General features: G+C 40.4%; 1 protein-coding gene across 3 annotated transcripts in view; it reads left to right on the top strand.

The window, feature by feature from the left end:
- Tent2 (terminal nucleotidyltransferase 2) overlaps positions 1-18,742 on the top strand; it is a 40,389-nt gene extending 21,647 nt beyond the window's left edge. For all 3 annotated transcript variants that reach the window (XM_045134212.1, XM_045134211.1, XM_045134213.1), the window contains exons 9-15: positions 1,813-1,889; positions 2,569-2,697; positions 3,760-3,803; positions 6,238-6,374; positions 10,564-10,655; positions 15,930-16,009; positions 17,350-18,742. In XM_045134212.1, coding sequence (XP_044990147.1) covers positions 1,813-1,889; positions 2,569-2,697; positions 3,760-3,803; positions 6,238-6,374; positions 10,564-10,655; positions 15,930-16,009; positions 17,350-17,424 — 634 coding nt within the window. In that variant the 3' untranslated portion in view covers positions 17,425-18,742. The remainder of the gene's footprint in view (positions 1-1,812; positions 1,890-2,568; positions 2,698-3,759; positions 3,804-6,237; positions 6,375-10,563; positions 10,656-15,929; positions 16,010-17,349) is intronic.
- The last annotated feature ends 7,826 nt before the right edge of the window (positions 18,743-26,568 follow it).

The raw sequence follows: 26,568 nt of genomic DNA, 5'->3' as shown, positions 1-26,568 counted from the left end.
CTCCTGAGTGCTGGGATCAAAGGCGTGTGCCACCATGCCGGCTGAAATGCTTCTTTAAAAAAACTAGCTTGAGCAGTCTTTTTTTTTTTTATGCTTACCTGAACATAGTCTGCTTTGCTTTGAATATGTGGAACTATCCAATTTAGAGTATATACACATTTATTTTGGGGTTTTTAATGATCTTTTGCCTTTTGGGAGTGAAATACATTTCCCAAAACATGTTGTAGTTGATGAAACTTGATGTTGATTACTGGTAGTATCAAGGGATTTGTTGTCAATATATATGTATTAAACAAATTATGTTTTGCTTTAATGAAAGATATAGTACCGGGAATAATAGACATAAAAGAAAAGCTGCAAAATATTTCTTTTCAAAATTTTAATTTTTTCCTCCATATTCTCCTAGCCTGGTCTTTGAGTTTCTTAGGAATATATTGGGTTAGAGGCTGAGCATGGTGGCATAAACCTTGGGAGGCAGAGGTAGGATCCCCATGAGTTCAAGACCATCCTGAGACTGTTGAGTGAATTCCAGGCTAGAGTGAGACCCTACCATGAAAAAAAAAAAAATTTAGTTAGAATGTCATATAATATCTGAATGTAAAAATGTACATAGTACAATTTGGTACTGTGTTCTTAGCCTTTGGTAGGCGAAGCAGGAAGATGACAAGATCAAGTCTAACCTTCCTGCCTCAGCCTCCCAGGTGCTGAGTTATATAGGCATGTATCACCACTCCCAACCTGGAATTTTATTTTTTTGTAGTCTTTTTTTAGAACAATTTAGTATTTGGGAGAAATCAAATCTTATAGTAAATGAATACAAGTGGAATAGATTTATATAAAGCAATTTTTCCTTATTTGTAGATTCCATGATTATTGACCTATTTTCTACATTGTGAGTCTTATATCTTTGCTTTCAAAGAAGTATTCCATCTGTAATGTGCTTGTATATTATAGGCTTCCCCAGGATTAGTAGCTGCACTTGACAATTTTATTGTCCTTTTTTGAGGGAATGTAATACAAAGACATAGTCTTTGTTACATTTATTTCATCTGTAATTTTAAAAATTATTTATTTGCAAGCAAAAGTGGGGGAGAGGAAGAGGGAGAGAGAGAATGGCTGTGCCAGTGCATGCACCACTTTGTGCATTTGGTTTTACATGGGTACTGGTGAATGGAACTCGGGCCATCAGGCTTGCCTTTTAATGGCTGAACCATCTCCCCAGCCCTCACCTATATATTATTTTCCTTTTTATTCTTGTTTCAAAATACATAATACTATAGTTGCAGATTTCTTAAGACTATGTAACAGTGGAATGGCTTGCTCAGAAATATTTTTGATCATATCATTTTATCTGGAAAAGATCACAAGATGTAAAATTTTCCTTTTGGGTAATTGGAGACTTGCCAATACATTATGAATTGTTTAAACAGGAATATATATATTCATTTGAGAAAGAGAGAATGGGCACACCAGGCCCACTGCAAACGAACTCCAGATGCAGGTGCCCCCTTGTGCATCTGGCTTACATGAGTCCTGGGGAATTGAGCCTGGGTCCTTAGGCTTTGCAGGCAAATGCCTTAACCGCTAAGCTATTTCCCCAGCCCTCTAGTTTATATTTTTAATACACACCAAATCACATTAAAGTGATATATTAAGAATGTATGTTCTTATTTCTTTATTTTCAAAGCACAGACATAATATTTTGGCCCGTGCAAGTTTGTATCACTGGATAGATTGGAACCGCTCTAGTTACTCTTGAGGGTGGTTCTTCGTACTTGAGCTGATACTGTTTTACTTTGATCTTTTATATAGTTGTGTGGAATTCGACTTGAATGTAAACAATACTGTTGGAATAAGAAACACATTCCTTCTCAGAACTTACGCATACCGTAAGTTTTTGGTTTGCTTCTAAACATCAGCTTCTATTTTCCCTATCTTATTTATTGCTTTTTAAAGATACTTATATAGTAAATAGCTATACCTCTTTACCTGTGTTAAGGCATAACATCTTATTCTTGTTGTTGTTGTTTTTTTTTTTAAATTATTTATTTATTTGAGAGTGACAGACATAGAGAGAAAGACAGATAGAGGGAGAGAGAGAGAATGGGCGCGCCAGGGCTTCCAGCCTCTGCAAACAAACTCCAGACGCGTGCGCCCCCTTGTGCATCTGGCTAATGTGGGACCTGGGGAACCGAGCCTCGAACCGGTATCCTTAGGCTTCACAGGCAAGCGCTTAACCGCTAAGCCATCTCTCCAGCCCAACATCTTATTCTTAATATAACATACTGACTCAGTAAAAGGATGTTTCCAGGGTTTTAGGTAAATCAAATGCATTGCAATCAGTGATTGTTTTTAAAAGGCAACTAAGATAGTCACATATTCATAGTGAATGCTGTCTTTCGTATGTATGTGAGTAGTCGTTACTGAGATAGTCACCCATTCGTAGTGAATGCTGTCTTTATAGTATGTACGTGAGTAGTCCTTACTTACTGGCATAGAGTTGGGGGAAATTTTATAAATTTTCCAAGGAACTATATAATTGGCATTAAGTTTTAATTTTACTTACAGTTGAAAATCGAGTTCGTCCATTAGTGCTGGTGATAAAGAAGTGGGCAAGTCACCATGATATCAATGATGCCAGTCGTGGCACATTAAGCAGCTATAGTCTTGTATTGATGGTTTTGCACTATTTACAAAGTAAGTATTATTGAGAATTTTGTTCAATTTTTAAAACTTAAATTCAGTTAAATTTCATTATATTATTTTTTTCTGCTTATCTCTAGCAAGCATTATTTTAATAAGGTTTTTTCTTAGGTCTACAAAACTGTGTATCTTCAGTCATGGGAATATGAGGAGCTGTGCTTCTCTCTAGAACCTCCAAATCCTCCCTAGAATCTCTTAAAGTACAGATTTTAATGTAATTCAGATTAAAATTGTTTATGTGTTTATTCTGGCAAAAGCCACACTTTTATCCCAGGCATAGTAGCAAATAGTAATATAATCAACACCTTTAATTTGTGCAATTTCATGATAAAGCTGTGAGAATTGTCAGTATTGAAAGTTCCCTAGAAATCTATCACAGACTGACCAGATCTGGTTGGACTTGTTAATTTCATATGTAATAACCTTGTATATACAGTCCAAGATTTAATGCATTTTACACATCTGCTCAGCTGGACAGTAAGAGATGCTAAGAAAACTACTAAAGATTTGTAGTTATTAGAGCCACATGGGTTAGATGTTTAATGACTGACTAACCAATTTAATATGTGATACCTGGAGGCTAGAGGCTGAGTGGTCTTGATGTCTAGGGCCTAGTCTGTTTGGGAGTGATAGTTCCAAAGTTTAGAGTCCTGGATTCCAGAGGTGATACTAGTGAGGGTGTTTTAGCATATGTGATACCCAGTTCATTTTATGACCGTTTGCCACTAAGTAAATGCAGGCATTGCTTTCAGATCTAGCACTACTGCAGCAGACAGGATAGACAGTGACATTCCTTAGGGAGTTTATTTTTCTGTATGTGGAAGTTAACAGTTATTCTCTACCAAAACAAACATTGTATGGTTATAGTGGTGCGTTCCTTTTAATTGGCAAGCTATATGACAGGAGGATTCTGGCTTGGGGTTAGCTTGGCCTCCAAAGCTAGACTGTTAGAAAAAACAAGCCCTTGGTCTCATATCTTGAATATTGGTAACAAATTACTGAATTGTAATATGAATCATGTGAATTGCAGAAGTTTTAAACTTTTTCTTTCTATAGCCCTACCAGAACCCATCCTTCCATCCCTCCAAAAAATTTACCCAGTAAGTGTTTCTTATAAATTATTATAGTATGTATTATGTCAAGTATATATACATATAATTACTATATGCAGTTAATGTGAATATAAAAGTTAATGCTAAGTACATAACATTCTCTATATGAAGCATCAGCCACTCACTGGAACATGTAAATGTATATTTTTCATAAAAGTGATATTTTATTTGGTTATTTATAGACAATTTGGTCAGTCATGCTAATGGTAGATATTTTTGTTATATGAAATGCATGATTATCACTAATTGTGGTGGTTATGAGGAAGAAACAGAGAGAGAAAGAGGTAATAAGAGAGAGAGAGAGAAAAAATAGGTGCTTCAGGGCCTCTAGAAACTGAAGACAACTCCAGACTTACGTGCATCCTTGTGCAGCTGGCTTACGTGGGTCATGGGGAATTGAACTTAGGTCCTTATTTATTTATTTACTACGATTCCTGTGCTTTTTAACTATGAGTTTAGATTCTTCACCCTGTTGTATCCAATGTCATATGTATTTTTCCTAAACACATAACTGACGTAGGGTAAGTTCCCTTTTACAAGAAATTGTTTGACTTCTTTCTTACATCCAGAATCTTAGTAATGTGAATGATTAACAAAAGCTGGGGCTTTCATAAGGGTAAATGGAATTCATATTTGCTGGTAGCTTCTTTTTTCATTTTTGTGTTGGGGGAGGGTGTTGAATTTCCCTTTGAGCTTTCTCTTAGTAAGCATGATGTCAAGATGAAAGAACAAAAAAACATAAGCCAGGCCCAGTTAAGAGCTGGGAAGATGGCTTAGTCTGGAAAGAACAAAAAACGTAAGCAGGGCCCAGTTAAGAGCTAGACCCAGGCTAGAGCAATTCCACCTTGAGATGATGAGGTAGAAACACCGCAGCCATGAGCACTGTAAAGCCACAGACCAGTCAGGTGTGCAGCTTTATCAGTTGTGTCTGGAATCAAATTTTTCTCAAAGACAAGTCACTTCTTTAAAAAAAAATGTTTTTATTTATTTGCTTGACAGAGAGAGGGAAAGAGAGAGAATGGGCGTGCCAGGGCTCCAGCCACTGCAAACGAATTCCAGACACGTGCGCCCCCTTTGCATCTGGCTAACGTGGGTCCTGGGGAATTGAGTCTGGGTTCTTTGGCTTTGCAGACAAATACCTTAACTGCTATGCTAAGCCATCTCTCCAGCCTGACAAATCATTTCTTTATAGTTAAATATTGGTGATAGAATTACAGATCAATAAGGAGTGAGTACTTTTAAAAAATTAGGACTAGCATTCAGATATGCTGTCCTATTTCTCTTTGCTACTATAGCATTTGGGCAGAAACTTTTGTTTGTTTGTTTTAACTTGGAATTATATAGATGCAAATTCAAAATAAAATAGAACCTACAATTAAGGTTGATTGTTTCATGGTTAAGATGGGTACACCAGGACTCTAGCCTGATGCATGCACCACTCTGTGCCTCCGGTTTTATGTGGGTTCTGGGAAATCTAACTAGGATCCTTAGGCATTACAGGCAAGCACCTTAACTGCTGAGACATCTCTCTAGTCCCGAGCTTTTTTAAAAAATCTACTGCCTTTGAATGTCAGTGGGGATATGTAAAAATCATTCTTGGTGACATTCTGATGATTAACCTTCAAAAGATTTTTTTTTTGCAGTTTATGGATATGTATTACTTAAAAATGTCTCTATTTACTTTGTATATTGAGTTCTAGAACTTGCTGCTTATAGAGAAAATATCAGATATAAAAATGAATGGCATACCATAGATCAGAACAAAAAATAACCATTAGTGTTAAATGCTTTTTTTTTTTTTTTTTTAAAGCATGGTTCACACACAGCTAAAAACCTCATTTGTAAATACTACAACAAAGTTAGCTGGATATTGTTTGTTTGGATGTACTTTATCTTTTTTCCCAGCCTTTATCTTTTCAAACTTAATCTATGTTGAATCTTTTCTTTCTGTTCCCTTCAAAACACAAAAACAAAGTCAAACAGTTTAAAAGTCTTAACTTGTAAGTACTAGTCATGTATTGATGCTACTCTTGTGGCCTTTGAGAGAAATATTAAGTGGTACTTAGAAAAAGCTGTTGTCTTATATCTTATAAAGCCTTCTTTCTATATGTAGAGTATATCTATTCCTTGTAGACGTAATTAAGGGGATACATATTTTCTGCATATTATTGGATAGTGTCGTGATGTGGATAATAATATGTGTTTGAAATCTTTTGCTACCATTGTAATATACTCAAGGCAAGAATTAGGCTATCTTAATTTTCTTTAGGTACCTTCTGGCTTCTTTTCTCCTACTAAAGAGCTTGCTAATCCTTAGTGGGAGAAACCTCTATTTTCTGCCAAGACAAAGAAAACCCTGTCTTCAACAAGGTTTTAAATGTATACTTTAGATGACTATATTTTTCTCTCTTTCTTTTAATAGGAATCTTTTAGCACTGCAATACAGCTTCATCTTGTACATCAAGCTCCATGTAATGTTCCTCCTTACCTCTCAAAGAATGAATCAAGTCTTGGGGATCTCTTACTGGGCTTTCTGAAATACTATGCTACAGAATTTGAGTAAGTGAGGTCTTAAGTTGTGTTTTTCTTTGTGTGTAAGGGAATGCCTCACATTGGTCGAAAGCTGCATTAGTTGATGGTGCTATCAGTAGGTCCAAAACTGGGTAGTTTATGAAGTGTGTTATCCAACAGTTAATTATTAAAAACTAAATGGAGCTTGTATTCTCAGCTAATTAGACAGTAGTTTAATAAGCGCAGCAGTAGTTGATTTCACACGTGGCTCCATTTTCTGCTTTGGCCCATTCTCAGCAGGGCCTTGTGGGCTGTGGTCAGTCCTTTGCTGGAGCTGTGCTGAATGGCCTGCTTCCTATGAATGGAAAATTCACAGGGGAAATACAGCCAAGTCTGACTTGGGTTTTTCTAAATGCCTGGGTATGATATGTAAATCAAGAAATACATTTGTTATTTTCCTCCTTTCTGTGTAAGCATGAAATACACCTTGTGATCCTACTGGAGCCACCTCTTGAGGGTTCTCAGCCCAGACAGAGAGGGAGCAGCGGCTGTGTGAAGCTCTTCTAGTCAGTCTGAAAGAATGTGGAGGAAGAGAGTGGGGTTTAGGAGTTGAATAAATTTGGAACAGAGTTTAGTGACTTTCTGATAACATTCTGAGGGGATGTGGAAAAGGGAACAATAGTGATAAATTTCTATCAGTATGTGGGGAAATGCTTCTAAGCAGATTATAAATTATCTCCTTCCTGTGTATATCCAGTATGATGTGGTATTATTCGCTCATCTATAAGGAAAAGTTGAGGTAGGTAACTTGGGTAAAGGTAGTGTCACAGATTATTGAACTACAAAATTCACACTTAACTATGTTGGTTACTGCACCATTAGCATTGTTTTTTTGACTTTTATGAGATTATTTAGAACATGATAGGAAAGAAAAAGATTACCACATACGTTAAGGTAAAGTTTATTGTACCCTTTCTTCTTTTTCTTTCTTTTCCTTTTTTTTTTTTTTTTGAGGTAGGGTGTCACTGTAGCCCAGGCTGACCTAGAATTCACTATGTAGTCTCAGAGTGGCCTTGAACTCACAGTTATCCTCCTTCCTCTGCCTCTTGAGTGCTGGGATTTGGCATGCGACACCATGCTTGGCAGGTGGGGGAGGAAGAAAAAGAGAGAATGGGTACACCAAGTCCTCTAGCCACTGCAAACAAACTCCAGATGCATGTGCCACTTACAACTTTATGTGGGTACCAAGGGATTGAACTCCATTCTTTAGGCTTTACAGGCAAGCACTTCAAATGCTGACTTATCTCTCCAGCCCTATTGTGCCTCTTTTATGTGCAGCCATGTCTTCACTACCTACTCCAGTGTCAGGTAGTAGTACTTGAAAAATGCTTGTTATAATGTTGAAGATGGTATATTGTGAATATCACTGAGAGAGTGTCAAAATACCTTAAAGGTTACTGGTAGAGGTTAAGAAAATGTTCTACACTTACTTTTAAGATGTTGCAATAGCAGTAGGTAATAGTTATTTTTTCCCCTATGTGTGTGTATGTAATATTTAGTATTTAGTATTTTTCCAGTTTGTGTGTGTGTGATTGTATATGTAGTATTCAGTGTTTTTCCAGTGTGTGTGTGTGTGTGTGTGTGTGTGTGTGTGTTTATGTATGTATGTGTATGTATGAATATATGTGTATGTGTGTGTATATATATATATATGTATAGTCCTTGTAGTAATCTCAAGTTTAGGGAATTTAAATACATGAAATGTGTCAACAACAATATAGCTAAATAGTGGGAGAACTAAGACTCAAACTTAAGTCTGATTCCAAGCCCATATTCTTTGTTTTTTTTTTCATATTCTTTAAAAAGTTTTTTAAAGTAATTTATTTATTATTATTGTTTTATTTATTTATTTTGGTTTTTCGAGGTAGGGCCTCACTGTAGCTCAGGCTGACCTGGAATTAATTCACTATGTAGTCTCAGGGTGGCCTTGAACTCATGGCGATCCTCTGGCCTGCCTCCCAAGTGCTGGGATTAAAGGTGTGCACACTATGCCTAGCCTATTTATTTATTTGAAAGAGGCAGAGAGAGAGTGAGAAAGAGAGGGAGAGAGAAAGAATGGACATGCCAGGGCCTCCAGCCACTGCAAATGAACTCCAGATGCATGCACCCTCTTGTGTATCTGGTTTATGTGGGTCCTGGCAAATTGAACCCGAATCCTTTGGCTTTGCAGGCAAACGCCTTAACCACTAATCCATCTGTACAGCCCCAAACCCATATTCTTAATGCTTACACTGTATTTACATTATTATATAAGGCAATCAACTACTGTGTTTGACTGCTTCAGTGTTACAAGACTATGGGGTTTCGTGTTGATTTCACTTGTATAGAAACTAGTTTGCCTGGACCAAATGATACTTATTACTTTCTCACTGCTGGGACGGAATACCTGGCTAGAAGCAGCTGGAGGTTGAAAAGGCTATGTTTGCATTCTTACAGTTTCAAGGGAAGTTTGTGTTGGTGGAGAAGGCATGGCAAGGGCAGGAATCTGGTGTCACATCAGCAGGGAGGAGGTTCAGCGTCACGAGTGTTGAACAGCTTTCTTCTTATAGTCCAGGAACCCAGCCCGTAGGTGCTCCCATCCACAGTTAGCGTAGGCCTCCCCATCTTGAAGTAGAAAATCTCTTGCAGATATGATCAGAGATTTTTTTGAAACTATTTGTTTTAATATTTTATTTATTTTGGAGGGGGCAGAGAGAGAAAGAGAATGGGCATGTCAAGGCTTCTAGTTACTACAAACATACTACAGATGCATGGGCCACCTTGTACTTCTGGCTTCATGTGGGTACTGGGGAATCGAACCAGGGTCCTTAGGCTTCTTAAAAGTGCCTTAACTGCTGAGCTGTCTCTCTGGCCCTTTTATTTACTTTCTTACAATTACAGAGATAGCATGAGAGAAAGAGGAAATGGACGTGCCATTGGGCCTCTTTCCACTGCAAATGAACTTCAGATACATGTGCCACTTTGTGCATCTGGCTTTATGTGGGTCCTGGGGAATCAAACCTGGACCATCAGGCTTTGCAAGGAAGTGCCTTTAACTGCTGAGACATCTCCCCAGCCCTGACCATAGATGTGTTTCCACTGTGACTGATAGCTGGAAAGAGATTTTAAAACTTCCAAGAACAAACACACACACACACACCGAAAAAAAAAAAAAAAGAAAGAGAAAAAGTCCTCATATAGTACTTTTGTTTTATCCAAGATATTTTCAAATATTTGAAAGTAGGGAACTCAGTCAAGAGTGTAATCACAGTAATGAACAGAGTTTCTGGGAAGAATTTTTGCAGATGCTAGAAATGTTTGTAAGCCAGGCGTGGTGGTAACACTCCTTTAGTCCCAGCACATAACAGGCTGAGAGGTAAGGGGATCACTGAGTTTGAGGCCAAGCTGAGACTATGTAGTGAATTCCAGGTCAGCCTGAGCTAGAGCAAAACCTTACCTCGAAAAACTAAACAAACAAGCAAAAAAGCTGGTGCTGGAGAAATGTCTCAGTGGTTAAGGTGCTTGTCTGTAAAGCCTAACAACCCGAGTTCAAGTACCTAGCACCCATGTAAATCAGAGGCACAAAGTGGTGCATGCATGTGGAGTTTGTTTGCAGTGGCAGGAGGCCCTGGCAAAACCGTTTTCAGTCCCTCTCCTTTCTTTGCAAATAAATGAGTTTTTTGTTGTTGTTGTTGTTTGCTTTTTTTGTTTTTGTTTTTTGAGGTAGGATTTCACTCTGGTCTAAGCTGACCTGGAATTAACTATTTTAGTCTTAGGGTGGCCTCAAACTCAAACTCACGGTGATCCAGTGATCCTTCTACTTCTGTCTCCCGAGTACTGGGATTAAAGGCATGCGCCACCATGCCCAGCTAAGTTTTTTCAGTACTATGTCATTTATACAGTAACATGTATTCAATATCTGGTATGTACTAAGTAAGTAGCTGAACAGTGACAAAAAGGAAATATCCCTTGGAGATATGCTTATTTATTGGGCAAGACACACAATAAGTAGCATGTGTAAGTAAATAAACCAGCTAGAAGCTAGAGAAAAAGGTCAAGGAAGGAGAGGGAGACCGGCACGTTGAGAGTTGAGACAGCCATGAAACATCCTGTGAGTAAATCAGGGCCAGCATTCTTGCTGACATAATGAAGGGAAGTTATGGAAGCAGCTGATGCAGTGATTTTTTTTTTCTTTCAGCTGGAACAGTCAGATGATTTCAGTTCGTGAAGCCAAAGTCATCCCAAGGCCTGATGGTATTGAATGGAGAAACAAATATATCTGTGTAGAAGGTAATGCTACCAAGACTACTTCTAACATCTTGTTATTCAGTTATTATTAGTAGACAAATTCTGGTTTTTATTTCAATTAAAATAATATTTATATTGAAGTGACTTGTACATCTTTTTGCTGCATGGTTTTTTTTGGGGGGGGGATTTCTAGGTAGGGTTTCACTGTAGCCCAGGCTGACCTAGGATTCACTATGGAGTCTTAGGGTGGCCTCGAACTCACAGTGATCCTCCTACTTCTGCCTCCTGAGTGCTAGGATTAAAGGCGTGCGCCACCACGCCTGGCTAGCTGTATGTTTTTTAAAACATATTTTGATAATCATCCCCTCCCCTTACCTTCTCTTGTCTCCCTTTCCACTGAGCCCTGCTTTCCAACTACTTCCTCTTTGTACTTTGATGTCTTGCTTTTTCTATTTTTCTATTTTTGTCTTCCGCCATCCATGTGGAATGTTAATGGGTCAGTATTGTGCTGGTCTTGTGCAGACAATGAGTTGTGGTGGAGTCATGCGTGCAGAGCTCATGTTGTATCTGCCGTGGCATTCCTCCCCGGCCTCTGGCTCTTCTCTCCCATTCTGTCATGATGTCTCCTGAGTCCTGGAGGGGCTGATGTAGATGTCTAATTTTGAGAAAGCATTTACAATTCTTTAGTTGTGAGAATAAATGGGAATTTGAACATTTACACTTTGTAGTTGATAAGATTTGAACAGTGTATTCATTACTTACACTTTTGGTTAATTCAAACCTATTTGCATAATTTATAAATGTAAGAAAATATATACTGCTTATTTGGGCTAGATATTTTGTTTGTTTTCTTTTATGAGGTAGGGTCTCACTGTAGCCTGGGCTGACCTGAAATTCACTATGTAGTCTGAGGATGGCCTCAAACTCATGGCAGTCCTCCTACCTCTGCTTCCTGAGTGCTGGAATTGAAGGTGTGAGCCACCACGCCTGGCTCAAACTAGATTTTTTATGAACTTGATTTAACTTTAAAAATTAAATGATCTGCTGGGCATGGTATCACATGCCTTTAATCCCAGCAATTGGAAGGCCAAGGTTGCTGGGGCCAATTGAGACTCAGTTGCTTTGGCCGATTGGGACTACATAATGAATTCCGGGTCAGCTTGGGCTAGAGTGAAACCCTACCTCAAAAAACAAAAACACACACAAAAAATTAAATGATCTAAACATAATTCTGTTTGGATATTAATTCACATGCACTAAATATATCTTTGAGATATTTTCTTTGAATCAGTGGGAAATTAATTTCAAGAGGTAAAATGGAGAGCTCTTGTGTAACTAGCTGGGCTGTAGCTAGAGAATCAATCTTGGTGCTGAACAACCAGTTTTCGAATGTTAATCCTTTATTATAATACAACATCTTGAAACAGTTTGTAAATCTGACTTAAATCTACTTTAACATTTTATTTGCAAAGTGAATCTATTGTTTTAGTTTCTTGTATTCTTTTGAACATTAAACAAGTTATTGAGCAGTCATGATGTTCCATATTCTTTCCAATATTGAACTTATACTTCAGAAGTTACTGACTTTTCCCTGCTGGGCAAGATCAGTTCTTCAAGTTAAAATTAAGTTTAAAATTACCCTCTTGTGACATTTGATATTGGACATTTCTCTTGGATACTATGTTTTATTCTTTCTGGTAATTTTAAGTTAAAATTCCTTGAGGATAGGTAGGTCCTTGACATGTGGTCTTACTCTAAAGAGAAAATAAAATAGCACTATATGACTATGACAGTAAATTCCTTTAAAAATACCAAAAATAAGTAAACATTTTAGAGATAATGTGCTTGCTTAGATTGTATGACTGATCTAAAGTTAGCCTTCTCTATCATATTTCCTATGCTTTTGTTTTTCTAGCTCTTTACCCTCAGCTACCTTCTTTTTAGCAACTTTGTTTCTCTCTCATTCCTCCCTTTAGTTGTAAGGCCTTGCTGGGCCTATCGTATTTGAAAAGATTGATTGATCCTCCTGGTTCTATGTCGGCGCCAGACTTCTCAGTCTCTGGCAGTTTTTACACTGTGCCGACGCTAGTCATCCTGTTGCGCGCCTCCTAACCGCAGGCCCTGCTTTTAGCGGCACCTGCTCTTGTTTCTCCGCATGGACTCTGCTCCCTTAAGTTGTGCGGGAGGGTGACTGAGGAGGTGGTGTAGACATGGCGGGCAGGCTGTGTTAGAGGAGGTCGGGAGGGTGACTGAGGAGGTGGAGTAGACATGGCGGGCAGGCTGTGTTAGAGGAGGACTGGAGGGTGACTGAGGAGGTGGAGTAGACATGGCGGGCAGGCTGTGTTAGAGGAGGACTGGAGGGTGACTGAGGAGGTGGTGTAGACATGGCGGGCAGGCTGTGTTAGAGGAGGACTGGAGGGTGACTGAGGAGGTGGTGTGGACATGGCGGGCAGGCTGTGTTAGAGGAGGACTGGAGGGTGACTGAGGAGGTGGTGTAGACATGGCGGGCAGGCTGTGTTAGAGGAGGACTGGAGGGTGACTGAGGAGGTGGTGTGGACATGGCGGGCAGGCTGTGTTAGAGGAGGACTGGAGGGTGACTGAGGAGGTGGTGTAGACATGGCGGGCAGAGTGTGTTAGAGGAGGACGGGAGGGTGACTGAGGAGGTGGTGTAGACATGGCGGGCAGGCTGTGTTAGAGGAGGACTGGAGGGTGACTGAGGAGGTGGTGTGGACATGGCGGGCAGGCTGTGTTAGAGGAGGACTGGAGGGTGACTGAGGAGGTGGTGTGGACATGACGGGCAGGCTGTGTTAGAGGAGGACTGGAGGGTGACTGAGGAGGTGGAGTAGACATGGCGAGCAGGCTGTGTTAGAGGAGGACTGGAGGGTGACTGAGGAGGTGGTGTAGACATGGCGGGCAGGCTGTGTTAGAGGAGGACTGGAGGGTGACTGAGGAGGTGGAGTGGACATGGCGGGCAGGCTGTGTTAGAGGAGGACTGGAGGGTGACTGAGGAGGTGGTGTGGACATGGCGGGCAGGCTGTGTTAGAGGAGGACTGGAGGGTGACTGAGGAGGTGGTGTAGACATGGCGGGCAGGCTGTGTTAGAGGAGGACTGGAGGGTGACTGAGGAGGTGGTGTAGACATGGCGGGCAGGCTGTGTTAGAGGAGGACTGGAGGGTGACTGAGGAGGTGGTGTGGACATGGCGGGCAGGCTGTGTTAGAGGAGGACTGGAGGGTGACTGAGGAGGTGGTGTAGACATGGCGGGCAGGCTGTGTTAGAGGAGGACTGGAGGGTGACTGAGGAGGTGGTGTAGACATGGCGGGCAGGCTGTGTTAGAGGAGGACTGGAGGGTGACTGAGGAGGTGGTGTAGACATGGCGGGCAGGCTGTGTTAGAGGAGGACTGGAGGGTGACTGAGGAGGTGGAGTAGACATGGCGGGCAGGCTGTGTTAGAGGAGGACTGGAGGGTGACTGAGGAGGTGGAGTAGACATGGCGAGCAGGCTGTGTTAGAGGAGGACTGGAGGGTGACTGAGGAGGTGGAGTAGACATGGCGGGCAGGCTGTGTTAGAGGAGGACTGGAGGGTGACTGAGGAGGTGGAGTAGACATGGCGGGCAGGCTGTGTTAGAGGAGGACTGGAGGGTGACTGAGGAGGTGGAGTAGACATGGCGGGCAGGCTGTATTAGAGGAGGACTGGAGGGTGACTGAGGAGGTGGAGTAGACATGGCGGGCAGGCTGTGTTAGAGGAGGACTGGAGGGTGACTGAGGAGGTGGTGTGGACATGGCGGGCAGGCTGTGTTAGAGGAGGACTGGAGGGTGACTGAGGAGGTGGAGTAGACATGGCGGGCAGGCTGTGTTAGAGGAGGACTGGAGGGTGACTGAGGAGGTGGTGTGGATATGACGGGCAGGCTGTGTTAGAGGAGGACTGGAGGGTGACTGAGGAGGTGGTGTAGACATGGTGGGCAGGCTGTGTTAGAGGAGGACTGGAGGGTGACTGAGGAGGTGGTGTACACATGGCGGGCAGGCTGTGTTAGAGGAGGACTGGACGGTGACTGAGGAGGTGGTGTAGACATGGCGGGCAGGTTGTGTTAGAGGAGGACTGGAGGGTGACTGAGGAGGTGGAGTAGACATGGCGGGCAGGTTGTGTTAGAGGAGGACTGGAGGGTGACTGAGGAGGTGGTGTAGACATGGCGGGCAGGCTGTGTTAGAGGAGGACTGGAGGGTGACTGAGGAGGTGGTGTAGACATGGCAGGCAGGCTGTGTTAGAGGAAGACGGGAGGGTGACTGAGGAGGTGGTGTAGACATGGCGGGCAGAGTGTGTTAGAGGAGGACTGGAGGGTGACTGAGGAGGTAGAGTAGACATGGCGGGCAGGCTGTGTTAGAGGAAGAGACACCTCCACCTCACATAGATCCTTTGTTTTATCTTTTCTCCCTAGTATTCTATTTTCCCCTTTCTCATGGATGGTACTGTTCTCTATATGTCTTTGTAATCCATCCACTCACCCCATAGTTATCTGTCCTGTCTCCCATTTTTTCCAGTATGAACTTCTGATTTCAATAGTTATTGACCTTTTCCCTCCTGGGCAACAAAAGTTATTGACCTTTTCCCTCCTGGGCAAGATGAGTTTTTCTAATTAAAATTAAGTTTAAAATTACCCTTATTTGACATTTGACATTGGGCTCTTGGCTTGGATACTGTTTTTTATTCTTGGTGATAACTAACTTTTTTTTTTAGCTCTTTAAGGATAGTCAGGTCCTTGATCTTCTATAATTCTTTAGAAATCTTATCCACTTCTATGATTTGGATTTATCATACCTCTGCTCATGACCTTCAGTTTTAGACATCCCTCACTTAACTTTTACTCATCTTCTTAGCTCATAGGTATTTAAGCTTTTCACTGTGCATCACTCTAGTGAGGATATTAGCCATATGAAATAGCTGTTTTTGTAGGTTAGAGGTTATGACACATTAGCAAGTACATAGAGTTGGACCTAATCTAAACATGTTCTTGGGGTCTGGAGAGATGGTTTAGTGGTTAAGGTGCTTCTCTGCAAAGCCAGAGGTCCCAGGTTTGATTTTCCAGTACCCACATAAGCCAGATGCTCAAGGTGTGGCATGTAGCTAGAGTCCTGATGTGCTCATTCTCTCCATCTGCCTCCCCCGCCCCCTGTAAATAAAATATATATATTTTTAAGTATTCTGGTCTGGGGTTATGGTGGAATGCTTGCCTAGCGTATGATACGCAAAGCTCCGAGTTGCAGCCCTGATGCTGCACCGTCCTTTCAGCATGTCCTCTTCACGTGTGCGTTTCACATTGCAGAGCCTTTTGATGGAACAAACACAGCCAGAGCTGTGCATGAAAAGCACAAGTTTGATATGATCAAGGATCAATTTTTGAAGGTAAACAGTGCATCTGATTAATTTTAGAAGTATTAGTGAATTTACATACTAAAAATGAATATACATATAAAACAGGACAGAATAATATTAAGTTGTAATCTCTGAAGCAACTAATGTAACAGAATTTTATTACTTGAATTTAGATATATTTTTCCTGCAAAGCAGCTAGTCCTGTTTTTTCTTTATATTGGTTTCATTTCTGTGGAAATAAACACCTTTAAAGGGGGCTTATTAATATCCCAGTATGACTGAATAAAACTTTTCTTTTTAGTCTTTTCTTTCCTTAAAATATCAGAGAATTTATAACAACCTTTGAAAGAAGTTGGTGTTTGAAACTTTTTTTGCTTTCTGCTGCTAATCCTAACGTAACACTATTTTTGCTTGTGCTTTGAAAGTCAAAAAGCTGTGTGAACGTGTGTGCATCTGTCTACGATGTGAATTTACCAGCAGTGAGTTTGATAGTTAATATTCCTGTGTTCAGTGAATCCCATAATCCAATGTGGAAAGTTATTGTGAATTATCGGAACTGCAAGTGAAAGTTTCAGTGGAGATTAGAGAGCTGTCAAGATCCTTGAGGGAGATAGTCTTTCATTATTGCTAAATACAAATGGACTCTATTGTAATGAACATTTAAAATGCAAGCATTATGCTGCCAAGATGTCCTTCCAGTTTGGCCCACAATTTATCAACAAAGATACTGCTTTCTTATTGTTCAGTTAAACTAACATTTGTAGTCACTTGAACAACTAATGTAAGAGTAAATCACGGCATAGTGAGCCAGATTTTTAGCATGTGAGTAAGAATTTTAGTTCATTTTCTTTTTATAAATTCAATCCACTGTATCATAGGGGCGTGTTTTGTTTTGCATTTGCTTTTGCCTTCAAAAGCCCCCTCCCCCTTTTTTAATGAGAACCTCTTCTGCTTAAGAGATAAGCACTCACTGGGTCATAAGTACTATTTTTTAATTGAAAAAGCTACAGAAAACATACAAAGTCAGTCAAATAATTGAACTAATTCTCCTTTACATGCTCAATTCCAAATTACCTTGCTATTTTAGATGAAATTATATAATCTATAAATACATTGTCCATTATAACTTTCTAATACCACGTGTGTGCCCAATTTTTAAAAATTAGTGAATTAGAATATTGGGTAACATTTTCTTGTGACAACTCAGCACTTGGATGGTGCAGAAAAACTAGAGAAATAAAAATAATAATAGGAAAAAAATCATCCACAGTATTTCTACTTAGAACCACTATTAAAATTCTCTTAAGTTCTCCTGATTCTTTTGTTGTACATATATTTTATGTTAAGAATTTTCTTTTTTTCTTTTCCAGTCATGGCAAAGATTGAAAAACAAAAGAGATCTGAACAATATACTGCCTTTAAGAGCTGCTATCCTGAAAAGATAACTGGCTTCTTCTCTTAACTTCTTCTGAGAAATAAAGAACAATAGTTACATCACAGTGCATTTTGTTTACCTCTATCATGGCTTATTTTTAATTGTTCTTGTTTTCATGCTTTATTTTTAAAGGACATTCTTATATAAAGATTGCATATTTTATTATGACATTTCCTAATAAAAATCTTTGATTTAAAAATGTATTTTTGAAAATGTTTACATTGATGATCAGTAGTATTATGGCATGACCTTTCAAGCAGTCAAATAAAATATATTTTGGGAAATTACCTGAACAAAGAAAGGTTTTTGATACAACTTTAGTTAATTGCACCACGTGCTAATACCGAAGAATATGTGGAATTTTGAAGAGTCTTAAGTCATGCGTGCTTACAGTATAGCTTGTACAGTCTAGTCTGTCCTAGTCAAGTGAAGACTCAAGGCAGCTCTTCAGCTACATGAAGCAAGTGAAATTTTCATTTCCGTGAAACCACTGGCGTCATGCAGTACTGCACAGTTGCCTTCGTCTTCACATGACTCCCTGGGGCAGACGGAAGCTTGCTTTGGGACGTGTCTGCGTTATTTATGTTCCATTAGTTCTCACGCCTCACCTCGCTGTACTCATGAGGTTGCTGTAGGCTTCATGTTTGCACTGTGCTCATGTGAGCATTTACTGGGACAGCAGTTGCTGACTTGCTGATGGACTTGGGGAAATGAAGTCTCCTGTGCTTTCCGCTCGCTTAGTGCAGTGTGCATTTTTGCTTTACTTCCATCCTTCTGCCTTCCCTTTCCGAAACCTTGATAGGGAACAACAGAAACTGAACTATCGAAGTTCAAGATTCTAACCTATTTGTAAAATTGGATTTCTTTCTGTGTAAAATTAAAGGATTATAATCTAAACTGGAATTTTAGGCAGTAAGCCACTACAAAGTGTTTTAGATAAGACATAATAAAATTATTATAATAAAAATTTAATGTTTATAAAAATCCTTTTTAGTATTTTCTTTCCATGTGAAAGAAGACTACTGGTAGCTGTGAAAAAAAAAGCTATTGTGTTTATTAAGGTGTTTTTGACATAAATAGTTGTAAATTGGTCAGTGCCTGTAAATTTAAATACAAGAAGTAATCTTGAGGGACGTTTTTTCATATGCTGCCAACAGTTTCTCGTAGGCCCACTGTAGCACAGTTTGTACAGTTTCGATGTGTTTTTGCAGACCAATTCTCAAACTAAGACTCTCAGAGTGTTTTTTGCTTACAAGGTGCATATTTTCATTTTCTTTAAGTTTAAATTTTTGTATGCTGTCAAGTGTAATAAAGTTTACATATGGAAATTGTTTAGGTGTTATTTTTCTGTGAGAGTCATTACTTTTGTAATGAGATTGAGCTAATTATCATCTAGAGCTGATATCCACTCGTGCTTGATTGTTCAATATGATGAATTTGGAATTAAATTCATCTGTGGTTAAGTAATTAACCACATCAGTACCTTATTTTTCTGGCATTATTGGGATTGAAGCTTTGTACTTGAATGAATTTCTACATTACTGATCTGTAATACTTTTGATGAAGTTTTTTTTTTAATACTGATTTGAGGTGGGGAAAGAGTGAGGATGGGTGTGCCAGGGCATCTTGTGCTCCAGATGAATGCACCACCTTGTGGGTCTGGCTTTATGTGGGTGTTGGGGAATTGAACCCACTCTACAGGTTTTGCAAGCAAGCACCACTGAACCATCCCCCTTGCTCCAAGGTTGAGTATTTTATGTGAGGTCTTTTTCTTGAAAAGATTCCTAAAATTGACTATGCATTGTGTAACTCTTCTCCATCAGCTATGTTCAGTATAATAATATCCTAGTGGTAATCCAGGGACCCATTGTAAACAACAGTCATTGTACTGCAGTTCTTAGGAATGGGTGGGGGGGTGATCTGTAGTATTGTGACATTGCCTAACAGAGCCCCAGGATTTACCATGGTGTGCCCCTCCCCCGCCACTGTGTTCTCAGCTTTCAGTGGCCCACCCTGCTCTACTCCTTTGCAGCTGATGTAACAAATAGATCAAGAAGTTAATAAACTCACATTTTTATTCTAACTCCCATGGTCTGGCATCTAAGATGGCAGTCCAAATAGATCAGTTGGTTAGTATATGTGAGTCATTTAAACTTTAAAGTTATTTTCCATCTCATTCATGTGGTAAATACTACATTATTTTTATTTTCCATTTGTGGTGATACTTACATTTCTTTCTATTTCCATGTTAAAATATTGCTAAAGTTTAAAATATTCACTGTAAAGTTTAAATTGGTTTGACATAGGATTTTTGCAAATAAATCTTGTATACTTTAATGTTTTGAAGAAATTTGGAGATATATGGAAGAAAGGGAATGACTGCCTGTAGTTTTTGTTAGGATTCAACAGAATCCCACAACCATTGGTAAACATTTGTCCTGGGTGAGCTAGCTAGTTCTGAGAGAGAGAACATCTGGACTTCAGGAGTACATATATGGACAGACCTAACACTTGATCTATGCTCTTGATCTGTGTGTCTTTCCGTTGTTGTTTATTTTTATGTTATTTATTTGAGAGCGACAGAGAGAGAAAGAGGCAAAGAGAGAGAAAGGGCGTATCAGGGCCTCCAATCCCTGGAAACAAACTTCAGATGCATATGCCACCTTGTGCATCTGGCTTATGTGGGTCCTGGGGAATTGAGCCTCGAACCGGGGTCCTTAGGCTTCACAGACAAGAGCTTAACCGCAAAGTCATCTCCAGCCCTTGTGTGTCTTTTTATGTGCTGGTCCTGTGCTGTTCTTATTGCTATGGCTTTTTTATAGTTTAGCATGGAATCAGGTATGGTGATGCTTCCAGCACTGTTATTTTTTCTGAGGATATTTTTGTTTATCTAGAGTCTTTTGTGCTTCTATATGAATTTTAAGATCTTTTTTCCTGTTTCTGAAAAGAATGGAACTGAGATTTTGATTAGGATTGCACCGAATCTGCACATTGCTCTTGGTATAATGGACATGTTCATGACATTTCTAGTCTGTGGGCCTGGGAGGTGACTCCGTCTTGTGGTTTCCTCACTGTTTTCCTTCCTTCCTTCTGTGTTCTCATTGCTGAGGTCTTTCACTTCCTTTGTTAGATAGAGATACTCAGAGAGACTTAATTTTAGTGGGTGTGGATATTGTGCATGGATGGGACTGCTTGCCTGGTTTCTCGATATGTTTCTCTTTGGTGTATAAGAAGGCTTCTGACTTTTTTTTTTTTTTTTTGAGGTAGGGTCTCACTCTGGCTCAGGCTGACCTGGAATTCACTGTAATTTCAGGGTGGCCTTGAACTGTCGGTTATCCTCCTACCTCTGCCTCCCGAGTGTTGGGATTAAAGGCGTGCACCACCATGCCTGGCAAGGCTTCTGGCTTTTGAGTGTCGCTTTGCTGAAAGTGTTTGTCAGCTCTAGGAGTAGGTAGTGTCTGAAGATCTTTTAGATGTCAAATTATATCACCTGCAAATAAGGATAGTTTTACTTCTTCCACTCTTTCTTGTACCATTTTTATTTCTTTATTGTCTTATTGCTCTAGCTAAGAGCTCACAATCACTGTACTACATAGGAGTAGAGACAATACCCTTGTCTTCTAGATCTTAGTAGAAATGCTTCAAGTTTTTCTTCTGTATGACATTGACTATATAGGTTTGTTATATATAGGCTCTATTGTACTGAACATACACACACATATCCATCCCTAGTCTTTCCAGAGCTTTTGTCATGAAGAGATGTTGGATTTTTTCAAAGGTATTTTCTCTGTTGAAATGATTATGTGATTTTTTTCCATAAGTTTTTTTTAAAATTTTTTTAAAATATTTTCATTTATTTATTTGAGAGAGAGAGAGAGAGAGAGAGAAAGAATGAATGGGCCTGCCAGGTCCTCCAGCCACTGCACAGGAACTCCAAATGCATGCCTCACCTTATGCATCTGTCTCATGAGGGTCCTGGGGAATTGAACCTGGGTCCTTTGGCTTTTCAGGCAAGTACCTTAACTGCTAAGCCATCTCTCTAGTCCATGTCCATAACTTTTTATGTGATGATTACATTTATTGATTTATATATGTTGACTCATTCCTGAATTACTAGGAATAAAACCTGCTTGATTGAGTTAGATGATTTTTTAAAATTTTATTTTTTTTATAAATTTTTTGTTCATTATTTATTTATTTATTTGAGAGTGACAGAAAGAGCCAGATAGAGAGAGAGAGAATGGGTGCTCCAGGGCCTCCAGCCACTGCAAATGAACTCCAGATGCTGTGCGCCCCCTTGTGCATCTGGCTAACGTGGGTCCTGGGGAATCGAGCCTCGAACCGGGGTCCTTAGGCTTCACAGGCAAGCACTTAACCGCTAAGCCATTTCTCCAGCCCTGATTTTTAAAATTAATTTTTATTGACAACTTCCATGATTGTAAACAATATCCCATGGTAATTCCCTCCCTCCTTCCACTTTCCCCTTTGAAACTCCACTCTCCACCATATCCCCTCCTTCTCTCAATCAGTCTCTTATTTTGATGTCATGATCTTTTCCTCCTATTGTGATGGTCTTGTGTAGGTAGTGCCAGGCACTGTGAGGTCATGGATATCCAGGCCGTTTTGTGTCTGGAGGAGCACATTGTAAGGAGCCCTACTCTTCTTTTGGCTCTTATATTCTTTCTGCCACTTCTGCAATGGACCCTGAGCCTTGGAAGGTGTGATAGAGATATTTCAGTGCTGAGCACTCCTCTGTCACTTCTCAGCACCATGGTGCCTTCTGAGTCATCCCAAGGTCACTGTCTTCTGAAAAGAGAAGGTTCTCTAACCAAAAGTGAGAGTAGCATTAATTGAGAGTAGCATTAATACATGGGTATGGACATTAAGAGAAGTGCCTACTGCGCAGTTTGATGAGCATAGAATATACATTTAGCCAGACAGCAGCAGACATTACACCCCTAGGTCTCCTGACTACCCCCAGTTGTACGTTTTCAGTATCAGGTATGTATTCCGTCCCATAGAGCAGGCTTCCAGTCAAATTATTTTTGTTTATTTGAGAGAGAGAGAGAAAAAGGCAGAGAGAGGAAGAGTAAGAATGGGTGCGCCAGGGCCTCTAGCCACTGCAGACTCCAGATGCATGCGCGCCTCTTTGTGCATCTGGCTGATGTGGATCCTGGGGAATAGAACCAAAGTCCTTTGGCTTTGCAGGCAAATGCCTTAGTGGTTGCTAAGCCATCTCCCCAGCCCTGGATGATATTTTTAATGTGTTCTTGAATTTGATTTTCAAGCATGTATTGAGAATGTCTATGTACATGAAGGATATTGATCTGTAATTTGTATATGGTTTTACTGTTTGTGTAGTGCTGGGTTTATAGGTGTTAGTAGCATCTTTTTTACTATTTTATGAAGTAGTTTTATTTCATTTTTAATTTTATGAGAAGCAGTGGTTTCAGGTGTGATAGAATTCGGAAATGAACCCATCTGGGCCTGGTTGCTTTTTTTTTCTTTTTTTTTTGGTTTTTCGAGGTAGGGTCTCACTCTAGCCCAGGCTGACCTGGAATTCACTATGGAGTCTCAGGGTGGCCTCGAACTCATGTCAATCCTCCTACCTCTGCCTCCTGAGTGCTGGGATTAAAGGCGTGCACCACCATGCCCGGCTCCTGGTCTCTTTTTGAGAGTGTGTTTCTTTTTAAAATATATATCTGAATCTGTGATTAAAGGCATGTCTTGCCACACCCAGTCCACTCATTTGATACCTGTTTTTATAATGCAGACTAAATTTAGAGCTATGTACTTCCTTTTTAGGACTGCTTTCATAAGTCCATGTAACTACAGTCACCTGATTTCTGACAAGAGCCAATAAATAATGCGTTGTGTAAAAGACAGCATTTTCAACAAATGATGCTGAGAAAATTACCTATCTACTTTAGAAAAATGGATCAAGGACCACAATGTAAGACCTGAAATCTTGAAACAACTAGAGGATGAAAGGAAAACGCTTCAAGAGACATGTGTGGGGAAAGACTCTAGTAGCCCAGGGAATAAGGCAATCAGCAAATAGGGCTTTATGAAACTAGAAAGCTGTTGTATGTATAGCTAAGGAAACAACTTAAAGAATTGGAAAAAGTCTTTGTCACTATATAGCTAACAGATTAATTTCTAGAATATACAAACAATTCAAAAAATAAAGCATTAAAAAAATCTAACAACCTGATTAAAAAGAAATGGACCATGGAACTAAATAAAGTTCTCAGAGAAATACAAGGGGCCAATAAATATATTTTTTAAACTTCTTTAGTCATCACAGGAAGGCAAATTAAAACTACTTTCAGATTCCATCTCTGATTGGAATGGCTATCATCAAAAGGGGGAGGGCCTAGCCATTAAAGCACTTGCCTACGAAGCTTAAAGACCCAGGTTCTATTCCCCAGAACCCTTCTAAGCCAGATGCACAAGGTGGTACATGCCTCGAGTTTATATGCAGGCTGTGACATACCCATTCTCTCCCCTCCCCACCTCACTCAAATAAATAAAAGATATTTATTTTTTTTATTTTATTTTATTTTATTTTATTTTATTTTTTGGTTTTTCAAGGTAGGGTCTCACTCTGGCTCAGGCTGACCTGGAATTCACTATGTAGTCTTAGGGTGGCCTCGAACTCTTGGTGATCCTCCTACCTCTGCCTCCCAAGTGCTGGGATTAAAGGCGTGCGCCACCATGCCCGGCTAAAAGATATTTATTTTAAAATGACAAATTCTGGGCTGGAGAGATGGCTTAGTGGTTAAGTCCTTGCCTGTGAAGCCTAAGAACTCTTTTTATTTATTTTTTTAAACCCAAAAGCTGCTCTTGGTTGGGTGATTTCTGCCAGCAGTGTAAAACTGACTGCAACAGTAATGTTGGTACCAGAGAATGGGATTGCTGCTAGACATCTGACTATGTGGTTTTGGCTTTTGGAGCTGATTTTCAAGAGGAATTTGGAAAGATTTGAACCCTTGGCCTAAGAGACATCTTGCAGTGCTGTAAGTACAGCTTGATGGACTATTCAGGTCAGAGTTGAAAGACCTGAATGTAGTAAGAACTATGGACTGTGAGGTTTGGCTTTTGAGGGTGAGAAAAAGTTTTGCTTGGATTGGACTAGAAACAGTTTATGTGAGAGACTTGCTGTTATGGCCATGTCCTGAGAATTTTTGCAGGGTTGCTTTGCATAGAAATGGACTGGTGTGAGCAGAGGGATATGGCACAGAAATGAAATCTTTGAGCTGAAACTTTTGCCCTGTTCAGCTGCGAGTGTATGAGAGATTACAACCATTGAGATTGGGCCAACTGACCTGCACTGGGGCAACAGGAAGAATGTAGACTTTTGAAGGGGTCTGAATGCTCAAGAAATGTCCTGTTCTTCAAAGTCTGCTTCCCCCCTGGATTAACAAATTGGCACCATACCTGTTATTATGGAGTATAAGAAATGCAGGAAATAGAAGGGCATTGATTTTGCAACATGATCTTGTGTTTTGGAAATGGTCATGGGCAGTGTGAAGCAGGTTTGCTGGATGACTCACGGATAGGGTGGTGAGAGTGAACAGTGGGTTGCAATGGAGACCCAGTGGAGATGCTGGGACCACAAGATGGCTGCTAAGGAAAGCTGCCGGCCTGATGAACTTTTCAAGGACTGTGAGTAGCCTAGCTGGAGGGGTGGAATTGGCACTCCAGAGACTTGTTAATTAGAATTGTTGGAGTTGTTGGACCTGGAGCAATAGAGTTTGATGTTTGCCCTAATTATAAGCCAAAATAAACCCTTTTCCCCCAAAGCTGCTCCTGGTCAGGTGATTTCTGCCAGTAATTTGAACCTGAGTGCAACACCACCAGACTTAGTTGGTAAGACACTGTTGTTGAAGACACCACATGCTGTGGTCACAGGAAGCTCAGAGATCTAGCTGGAACTGAGCTGGAAGATGCCACCCTCTCCCTATTGGCTAGCTGCCATAGTGCTGGGCCATGCTGTGCAGGCTCCAGGGAGTGGGGTGGTGGAGGGAATCATCAGCAGTATTAACCAGCAGTGGGCCCTGTGTGCTTTACAACCTAGCTGCTGACAAAATGTGCCCAGTGATGTGGTAGCGGCTCACAAGTTCGTGGGAAGCCACCTACTTTGTGTTATTGAAAACAAGTCAGAAGCCTATGGCTTGGAAGATCATGGGCCCTAGGAGGAAGCTAGTACTGTCCTTTGGCTAAATGGGTACATTATGCCCATCAAATGGCTTTTCTAAATATGTGTGTTTATGTCCATTGATCAATGCTACTCTCTCTTTTGGTTAGAAAAGCTTCTGTTTGCAGATGTTGGTGACATTTGGGGAGACCCAAGACTCATCAAGTTGATGAGAAGTGATTGTTGAGTGCTCAGCACTGGAGGAGATACCTCCATCACTCGGGAACATTGTGGAGGTGAGGGTGAAAAGAATATTAGTGTTGCTTTCACCGCTTGCCAGAGAAGTTCCTTTCTGGAGATGGCTATGGATACTGGGGAGTCTGAAAACTCATTAGAATGCTGCAAAGAGTTCAGCACTATAAGTGACATCTCCATCACACCATTCAAGGCTCAGGAACATTTTAGAAGAGGGGATGGAAAGAATGTAAGAGCTAGAGGGTGGAGAGCAGTGCTTTGGGACACTATCCTCCTGGACACGAAAGGGGTTGGTGCCTTCATAACCTCACAGTGAAAATAGCTAACACTTCACCCTCCAAGGCTTGGGGTCTGTTGTGGAAGAGTCGGCAGTAAGAACATAAGAGTCAAAGGAACAGTAGGACTCTTACAATGCACTCTTCAGACACAAATGGCCTGGCTATCCATGACCTCACAATGCCTGCTACTGTCTACACTGGGCCCTCATAATAGGAGGAAAAGATGGTGATGGCAAAATAAAGGAGAGACTGAGAGAGGGAGGGGGTGAAGGTTTTAAAAGAACAAAGAAAATAGCTCTCTTATAAGACCTGCACAATATTGAGCCCATCAACATTTTGACATAGGTGATGGGGCAGTGTTTCTGGAATTGGGAGGTGGAGAAGAGGGATTATGACCAAATTATGCTATGTTCACGTATTACAATTCTCAATTAAAAAAAATTATGCACACACAAAAGACAGTGACGCAGGGCAGGCTGTG

This window comes from Jaculus jaculus, chromosome 14, assembly GCF_020740685.1.
Source record: "Jaculus jaculus isolate mJacJac1 chromosome 14, mJacJac1.mat.Y.cur, whole genome shotgun sequence".
Lineage (NCBI taxonomy): Eukaryota > Metazoa > Chordata > Mammalia > Rodentia > Dipodidae > Jaculus > Jaculus jaculus.
The sequence above is the reverse complement of the archived record's forward strand: the minus strand, read 5'-3'. Positions and strand labels throughout refer to the sequence as shown.